Raw genomic sequence first — 9,585 nt, forward strand, 5'->3', positions numbered from 1 at the left:
ATCTATCCCATTTTTGTCGGATTAAAGGAATTATACTAGATGTATGTATGCCCATCACACAATGTACACCTTGATTTTCGATGATAAGTTTTGTTCTTGATTTATAGTCTAACAGTTCTTCCTATTCATTGTTCTTGCAGATGTAAACCAGGCTCTTCAAAGGCAACTGGCAAGAATCCTTCATCAGTAAATCCTCCTTTACCAACATCAAAAAGCTCTCCAGATCCCGATGACCTTTTCAGTGACTTTTAGCTAAAACTCTAATCCACTTCTGCTTAAACAAACAGATCAGGAGCAATTATCACGTGATAAATGTATATTGTTCCTACAAATGTAGCACTTGTTCCGCAGAGCGGCTGACTGCTAGTAGAAGTACAGTAATCTTCAGAGTATTTTCAGCTATACTAGATATTTTTCTTGCTTCCATATTAATGAGTGATTTTCTTACTATCTGAAATATGACTTTTATAAACAGAAAAAAATGAAATAAATAGATTTACAATTATTGTGTTTGTCCGCTTTTTTCTTAGTTTCTCAGATATTCTAAATTTTCAGAGCCACAACATCAAAAAAAGATTTTGCTGACTTCTGAGAAAATGTTTATTTTTGGCTAATGGAACATTGTGACTTTAGAACCTTCATTCTTCCTTGAATGATTCTGGTTTTGCCAATAAGGACAAGGCTGAATGCTATATTCTGTAGCGAGTGCAGTTTGTTAGCACTGGTCTATATTTATGGCAAAGTACTGACGTATATTCGACATGATACAGCTTTAAGGCTTGTTGGATCAGACATAAAAGTTATGGTAGTGTTCCAGGAATCTTTTCTGAATGAAAGTGATCATTACTATTTCTGGGAGTTACAATTCCCATTAATGTCTTAAGTTTCATAAAATCATTTATTCACTGTTGCGTATGTGCTATAATGGGTAGAGGACTGTGGAAGCAATACCCCAAATTTTATAGTAATTCTTAGTGTTATGATGTAATTATGGCTGGGTAAATATCGCTCTCCATAAAAATAAAACTTTTGGTCTTTTTGTGCCAGAACATCCTGATTGTACTGGTTTTCTATTTTTTCTCCCTGTGGTTTCCTAACATTGTCCAAAAGTAATAGTGGTAACTGACTTGGCCTCAGATTAGTGTTTATTAGCACTTGAGTGCCTGTGGTCAGAAGAATAAACTGTAAGCTTCACTCGGCAGGGGGCGGTATCAGTGACTACACATATGCTGGATGTACAATGCATTGTGCCTGTGTAAATAGAAGTTTGCTTTGTTTGTGTTTGTTCTAGAAAGGTTTCCTTTCATACTTGTCTTCACATCATTGAAATTTTGGATCTACCACTAAGTTGATATGTACTCTTTATAAAGTCCTCCAAGTCCTTTAGAAAGCCTCCAACAGGCATCTTGGGGAGAACAAAGCAATTGGCAGTCCAAAATCGGGCATGCACGGCGTCACAATTAGAGTGTCAGCAGAACCCATTGATATTGGCAGGTGTGGTTGATATTAGTGTTATATTTGGGGAAGGCTTAACAGTAATTATTCAATTTTTTTATTCAGAAGATATTTATGAAGGGCTGTGTGACACAAATGTGGTGATAAAAATCGCAAAATTTTAAGCAGTCAATACTGTGACACTATGTACCTTTTTTCCTGAAGGCCTCACCACTTTTCTAAAAAAAATAGACATTGGTTGCCTCAACACTCTTCTGCGAACCAAAACCTATTCTTCTACCTTGACATTATTGAATTAGTAGTGGAGATCTTTGGTATTGTAGTGTTGTCTAGTTGACATAGATTTGAGAAATGTAATACCTTGCACTTCCACCACTAAATATTGTGTAAGTAGTAGAATCATTGAAGAGACTCTGATACTCACACAAGCACCACAAAGGGTGGGATCAGTGGATCTACTGGGAAGTATGTAGATAGACCCTCACCTCTCATAATATTGATAGCCTATCCTAGAGATGCGCTGGATGCAGGAGTGAACACCAGCTGCCATTAATGATTGGTTCCCTGTTGAGGACTGTGCAATTGAAATAACTCATCTTTAATGCCTATACCTACCCAACAGTAGCATAGTACATTGACTAACTTGTCAGAAAGTGGGACATCCTTCCATAATGTCATTGATCCACATGGTGAGAGACATCCTATTGCTATTTTTCTCTCAAGATTGTATGAATGTGACAACGTGTGTAGGTGAGATTTAGGCTACTTCATAAATCCCTGTGAAATGGCCATGTGCTGCCTGATTTTTTTATTAGATGGTACACAGACATAACGAGTGACTTAGTAGAGCATGGCCTATTCTGATCTGATTTTGTGGACTAGCATAAGACATACATTTAATTGCCTACTTAAACAATTGATTAATTTTGCAGGGTGCCAGCTATTTCACAGTCATAACCGCCAGGCCATTACAATCGTATATGCGGGTAAAACAGCTGTTCCCCAGTAAAATCAAGTGATTACTTTTTAAATAATCACAAAAATGCTGTTTGGCTTATGCTATAATAATGAAAAACGCTCCTTGAGTGTGACCCGTCTGCTCCATGAGTGTGCCCCGGCTGCTCCATGAGTGTGACCCAGCTGCTCCATGAGTGTGCCCCGGCTGCTCCATGAGTGTGATCCGGCTGCTCCATGAGTGTGACCCAGCTGCTCCATGAGTGTGCCCCGGCTGCTCCATGAGTGTGACCCGGCTGCTCCATGAGTGTGACCCGGCTGCTCCATGAGTGTGCCCCGGCTGCTCCATGAGTGTGATCCAGCTGCTCCATGAGTGTGATCTGGCTGCTCCATGAGTGTGCCCCGGCTGCTCCATGAGTGTGATCCGGCTGCTCCATGAGTGTGCCCCGGCTGCTCAATGAATGTGACCCGGCTGCTCCATGAGTGTGCCCCGGCTGCTCCATGAGTGTGCCCCGGCTGCTCCATGAGTGTGCCCCGGCTGCTCCATGAGTGTGACCCGCTGCTCCATGATTGTGATTCGTTTGCTCCAAGAGTGTGACTTGGCCGCTGCAAGAGTGACCCGGCCACTGCATTTGACAGTATTCTCACTCAATAAGGATGTCTTTGTACCGTCATGGCCAAAAGTATTCACACCCCTGCAATTCTGTCAGATAATACTCAGTTTCTTCCTGAACATGATTGCAAACACAAATTCTTTGGTATTATTATCTTCATTTAATTTGTCTTAAATGAAAAAAACACAAAAAGAATTGTTCTAAAGCCAAATTGCATATAATTCCACACCAAACATAAAAAAGGGGGTGGACAAAAGTATTGGCACTGTTTGAAAAATCATGTGATGCTTCTCTAATTTGTGTAATTAACAGCACCTGTAACTTACCTGTGGCACCTAACAGGTGTTGGCAATAACTAAATCACACTTGCAGCCAGTTGACATGGATTAAAGTTGACTCAACCTCTGTCCTGTGTCCTTGTGTGTACCACATTAAGCATGGAGAAAATAAAGAAGACCAAAGAACTGTCTGAGGACTTGAGAAACCAAATTGTGAGGAAGCATGAGCAATCTCAAGGCTACAAGTCCATCTCCAAAGACCTGAATGTTCCTGTGTCTACCGTGCACAGTGTCATCAAGAAGTTTAAAGCACATGGCACTGTGGCTAACCTCCCTAGATGTGGACGGAAAAAAAAAATTGACAAGAGATTTCAACGCAAGATTGTGCGGATGTTGGATAAAGAACCTCGACTAACATCCAAACAAGTTCAAGCTGCCCTGCAGTCCGAGGGTACAACAGTGTCAACCCTTACTATCCGTCGGTGTCTGAATGAAAAGGGACTGTATGGTAGGAAACCCAGGAAGACCCCACTTCTTACCCCGAGACATAAAAAAGCCAGGCTGGAGTTTGCCAAAACTTACCTGAAAAAGCCTAAAACGTTTTGGAAGAATGTTCTCTGGTCAGATGAGACAAAAGTAGAGCTTTTTGGGCAAAGGCATCATCATAGAGTTTACAGGGGAAAAAAAGAGGCATTCAAAGAAAAGAACACAGTCCCTACAGTCAAACATGGCTTAGGTTCCCTGATGTTTTGGGGTTGCTTTGCTGCCTCTGGCACTGGACTGCTTGACCGTGTGCATGGCTTTATGAAGTCTGAAGACTACCAACACATTTTGCAGCATAATGTAGGGCCCAGTGTGAGAAAGCTGGGTCTCCCTCAGAGGTCATGGGTCTTCCAGCAGGACAATGACCCAAAACACACTTCAAAAAGCACTAGAAAATGGTTTGAGAGAAAGCACTGGAGACTTCTAGGGTGGCCAGCAATGAGTCCAGACCTGAATCCCATAGAACACCTGTGGAGAGATAAAAAAATGGCAGTTTGGAGAAAGCACCCTTCAAATATTATGGACCTGGAGCAGTTTGCCAAAGAAGAATGGTCTAAAATTCCAGCAGAGCATTGTAAGAAACTCATTGATGGTTACCGGAAGCGGTTGGTTGAAGTTATTTTGGCTAAAGGTTGTGCAACCAAGTATTAGGCTGAGGGTGCCAATACTTTTGTCTGACCCATTTTTGGAGTTTTGTGTGAAATTATCAATGTTTTGCTTTTTGCTTCATGGCCTCATAGAACCCATTCATACAATAAAAACACAAAACGCTTTAATTGTGGATAAAAATGGCCGTGTAGTTTATTTAGGGTTACATTAATTAATCACCAATAAATAAACTCCATAAATTATAAAACCAAAGTACCAAACTTTTCCAATAAACCAATCCACCCAGACATGGGTGATTTTCCCACAATTAAACTACACGACAGTAAAATTACAAGAATTCAGGGGAGGGAGGGTGGGGTCTTCTTTATCTTCTTCCGCTGACAGAATGACCAGATACCACAAAACAGGTGTTTATATATTCAAAAAAAGAGCGGCAAAACTGCTAACAGCCAATAGAAAACCGTTACAATAGCTGCCAAACATACCAGAAAAAACTGGATAAAACCAGTGTCACACTTTCAGAGATGACTGACCTGACCTTTATTTGACCTTTCTTCTGACAGAAAGTCATATTAAATGACAGGGTCCATGAGGCCATGAGACCCCCGCTATATTTCTTTCAGGTTTACGCGGGGGGGGGCTAACATTCTCTTTTGTGTTTTTTTCATTTAAGACAAATTAAATGAAGATAATAATACCAAAGAATTTGTGTTTGCAATCATTTTCAGGAAGAAACTGAGTATTATCTGTGAGAATTGCAGGGGTGTGAATACTTTTGGCCATGACTGTATGTCCATGCAGTACATTGGATGGCGAACACATACAACCAGCAAAACATTATTTTTGGTCCTAAATCCAGTTACTTTTTTTGTAACATTCAGTTGTATTCATTATATGGCAAACCTTCGTATCTGGGACTTGTCTGCAAATGTGGAAGTGATAGGATATAAAAGATAAACTAAATGATATCTTACAATGCCATCTCCTACCATAGATAATCATGTTCTTTATGATAGCTGCTTCAGCAGTTCCCTAAATATGTGCTGCTTAGCATTCTCTTCTAAGCAATACAGTATATCTATGTCCAATGACCGTCCGGATGGAAGCCTTTTGTGCTGCCAAATGATTGTTTTTGCTCATTTATAATGCACATCAGTATTTGCGATTGGTCTATACATATGTTACTACTGCAGTATTAAATATACCTGAGTAAGCTAAGATCTAACTGCTAATTCATCCTTCTGAGACAAGTATTGCCTTGAGGTAGATCAGTCATTAATAACTCCAGAATACAAGTGCTGTGTGCTCATTGCAGCTCAGCTCCATTTGTACAAGAAGGGGAAAAGTCAAATCAGATGTGTCCTTTTCAAAATTATTTTATAGGCTTACCAGACATTAAAGTCACATATCACTCTACAAAGACTGCCAGGCAGCTTAGGTGACTGCTATTTCTAATGTTACATTATAGATTATGTCAATAAATGACTTGTTTTTTTAGTAAATGTTTATATTCTTATTATTTTACTTTTAAATCAAGCTAATGCACTCATTTACTTGATGGCAGATTATTATGCTAGAATTCTCCACTTATATTTATAAAAAAAGAAATGATCTTCCAATATGCCATAGATGCATGCATATAAAGTAAGCACACTCCATGGAGTTACTGTTAGACTTATCTGGTGATATGGATTCTCTAAGCCATAGGTGACAAACTCAAGACCCGCCGCCCAAATCCAGCCCGCCATGTCATTTTATGCAGCCCACGAGGTCAGGTCACGCTTCAACACTGTTCCGACCAGTTCATCGAAAGGGGATAGTGGAGAGGCGGTCGGAGCTGTGTTGAAGTGTGCACTGGAGCTCAAATTCTAAGATGGCAGCCGCGTTCCCCTCTACCAAGTACTGACTGCATTCTACGTTGACACAGCCAGTTCTTAGCAGAGGGGACGGAGCCAGCATAGAGAGCTGATCAAATTTGAGCAGATGCAGCCAGAGGTGATGCACCCAATAGAGGAGGCGGCGCTAGCACAAGGTGCAGGTGCCATGTTTGTAAGTGAAATCTGTATATCGTGAACACATTCAGCCTGCACACACAGTGACCGTGGTGATTGCAGTCAGCCTGCACTAACGGTAAATGCAGTGATCTCGGTCATCCGGCAGAAACCGTGAGCTCAATAATCGCTCGCAGTCAAACAGCACATATAGTCAACGCAGTGATCACTCCCAGATAACCAGCACCAATGGTGAATGCGGTGATTGCAGTCAGCCAGCACAAATGGTGAAAGCAGAGATTGTAGATATCGTAGTCAGCCTGCACAAATAGTGAAATGATGGCAGTCAGACAGCATAAGCGGTGAACGCTGTGATTGCAGTTAGCCTGCACAAATGTGAAGGCAGAGAACACAGTCAGCATAAACAGTGAAGGCAGAGAACACAGCCAGCCAGCGCAAACAGTGAATGCAGTGATCGCAGTCAACCAGCACAAACAGTGATCGCTCGCAGTCAGCCAGCACAGAGAGTGAACGCAGTGATCAGAGTCAGCCTGAACAAATGGTGAATGCAGTGATCTTAGTCAGCCTGCACGAATGGTGAAAACAGTGATCGCAGTCAGCAAGTAAAGTGAAGGCCGAGAATGCAGCTAACCAGCATAAACAGTGAATGCAGTGATTGCAGTCAACCAGCACAAACAGGGAGCACAGTGATCGCTTGCATTTAGCCAGCACAAGCGGTAAACACAGTGATCTCTCACAGTCAGCCAGCACAAAAAGTGAATGCAGTGATCACAGTCAGCCTCCACAAGCAGTGAAGACAGTGGCTGGAGTTGGCCTGCACAAATGGTGAATGCAGTGATTGCAGTCAGTTTGCATAAACGGTGAATGCAGTGATCACAGTCAGCCTGCAAAAACCGTGAACAATGTGATTGCATTCAGCCTGCACCAACAGGGATCACAATCAGAGAGCACAAAAAGTGAAGGCTGACAACGTAGTCAGCTAGCACAAACAGTGAATGCAGTGTGACAGCACAAGTGGTGAACACCGTGATTGCAGTCAACCAGCACAAATGGAGAATGCAGGAATCTCAGTCAGCTTGCACAAACAGTGAACTCAGTGATCTCGGTCATCCGGCAGAAACAGTGAGCTCAATAATCGCTCGCAGTCAGACAGCACAAACAATGATTACTCGCAGTCAGCCAGCACATATGGTGAACTGTTGTGATTCGGTTCGTGGGCTCCCCCGGTGGTCTCTTGTGGTACTGGTGTCCTGCAAGCTTTGCCTTCTCAGTTCACCTGTTCCTATCAGGATGTGGGAGTATCCTATTTAACCTTGCTCCTCAGTCATTCTAATGCTGGCCATCAATGTATCCAGAGTGATTCTGTTGCATGTTCCTGCTCCCAGTTTTCTGCTCAGCTAAGTTGGACACTTTAGTCCTTAAGTCTATTTTTGTATGTTTTGTCCAGTTTGCACTTATGTGAATCTCTGCAGCTGGAAGCTCTTGTTGGGCTGAAATTACCACTCCAGTGGCATGAGTTGTCACATGAGTTAAGGTAATTTCAGGATGGTGTTTTGAAGGGTTTTGCAGCTGACCGCGAAGTCCTCTGTTGTATCTTTCTGCTATTTAGTTAGCGGGCCTCTCTGTGCTAAATCTGCTTTCATACTACGTGTGTCTTTTCATCTGCTCTCACCGTTATTATATGTGGGGGGCTGCTATCTCCTGTGGGGACATTCTCTGGAGGCAAGCCAGGACTGTGTTTTCTTCTACCAGGGGTAGTTAGTTCTCCGGCTGGCGCGCGGCATCTAGAGACAACGCAGGAATGCCCCCTGGCTACTTCTAGTGTGGTGTGTAGGTTTAGCATCGCGGTCAGCTCTAGTTTCCATCACCCGAGAGCTTGTCCGTTTATTCTATGCTTCTGATGTTTCCTTGCCATTGGAAACCATAACAGTATGGCCAGCCCAAATGTTTAATCTATAGGCTGAAGCAGGAGAGAAAAGGAACTGTGTGAAACCTTTTTTTTTTTTTTTTTTCCTCTGAAGTTGCACTCCAGCTCTAATTGCAGTCTCCTGTTTTCCTCTCCTCTTAACCCCTGAATGGCTCAGACTTTATCTGTTGAAATATGGATCCCCAGAGTCTGGCTACCAATTTGTATAATCTTGCCTCTAAAGTTCAGAATATACAAGATTTTTTGTTACATGCTCCTCGGTCTGAACCTAAAATTCCTATACCGGAGTTTTTTTCTGGAGATCGATCTTGTTTTCTAAATTTTAAATACAATTGTAAATTGTTTCTTTCGCTGAGATCTCATTCTGCTGGAGATCCTGCCCAGCAAGTAAAAATTGTTATTTCTTTACTGCGGGGTGACCCCCAAAATTGGGCATTTTCATTGGCACCAGGGGATCCTGCGTTGCTCAATGTGGATGCGTTTTTTCTGGCTTTGGGGTTGCTTTATGAGGAACCAAATTTGGAGATTCAGGCTGAGAAAGCCCTAATAGCCCTCTCTCAGGGGCAAGATGAAGCCGAAATATATTGCCAAAAATTTCGAAAATGGTCTGTGCTTACTCAGTGGAATGAGTGCGCTCTGGCGGCAATTTTCAGAGAAGGTCTCTCTGATGCTGTAGAAGACGTCATGGTGGGGTTTCCTGCGCCTACTGGTCTGAATGAGTCCATGACAATGGCAATTCAGATTGATCGGCGTTTACGGGAACGCAAACCTGTGCACCAGTTGGCGGTGTCTTCTGAAGAGGCACCACAGAGTATGCAATGTGATAGCTTTCTGTCCAGAAGCGAACGACAGATTTATAGGCGCAAAAATCATTTGTGCTTCTATTGTGGAAATTCTACTCATGTTATATCAGCATGCTCTAAACGAACAAAGAAAGTTGATAAATCCTCTGCTATTGGCACTTTGCAGTCCAAGTTTATTTTGTCTGTAACTCTAATTTGTTCGTTATCTTCTATTGTTGCGGATGCGTATGTGGATTCTGGCGCCGCTTTGAGTCTTATGGATTGGTCCTTTGCCAGGCGCTGTGGGTTTGATCTAGAGCCTCTGGAAGTTCCTATACCTTTAAAGGGTATTGATTCTACACCATTGGCTAGTAATAAACCACAATACTGGACACAAGTGACTATGCGTAT

At 42.3% G+C, this 9,585-nt stretch overlaps 1 protein-coding gene across 3 annotated transcripts in view; it reads left to right on the plus strand.

Annotated features, from left to right (window-relative positions):
- The window catches only part of XRCC4 (X-ray repair cross complementing 4), a 422,379-nt gene extending 421,888 nt beyond the window's left edge, over positions 1–491 (plus strand). For all 3 annotated transcript variants that reach the window (XM_077288609.1, XM_077288619.1, XM_077288628.1), the window contains one exon: positions 141–491. In XM_077288609.1, coding sequence (XP_077144724.1) covers positions 141–252 — 112 coding nt within the window. In that variant the 3' untranslated portion in view covers positions 253–491. The remainder of the gene's footprint in view (positions 1–140) is intronic.
- The last annotated feature ends 9,094 nt before the right edge of the window (positions 492–9,585 follow it).

The sequence above is a fragment of the Ranitomeya variabilis genome, chromosome 1, assembly GCF_051348905.1.
Source record: "Ranitomeya variabilis isolate aRanVar5 chromosome 1, aRanVar5.hap1, whole genome shotgun sequence".
In the NCBI taxonomy this organism is placed as follows: Eukaryota; Metazoa; Chordata; class Amphibia; order Anura; family Dendrobatidae; genus Ranitomeya; species Ranitomeya variabilis.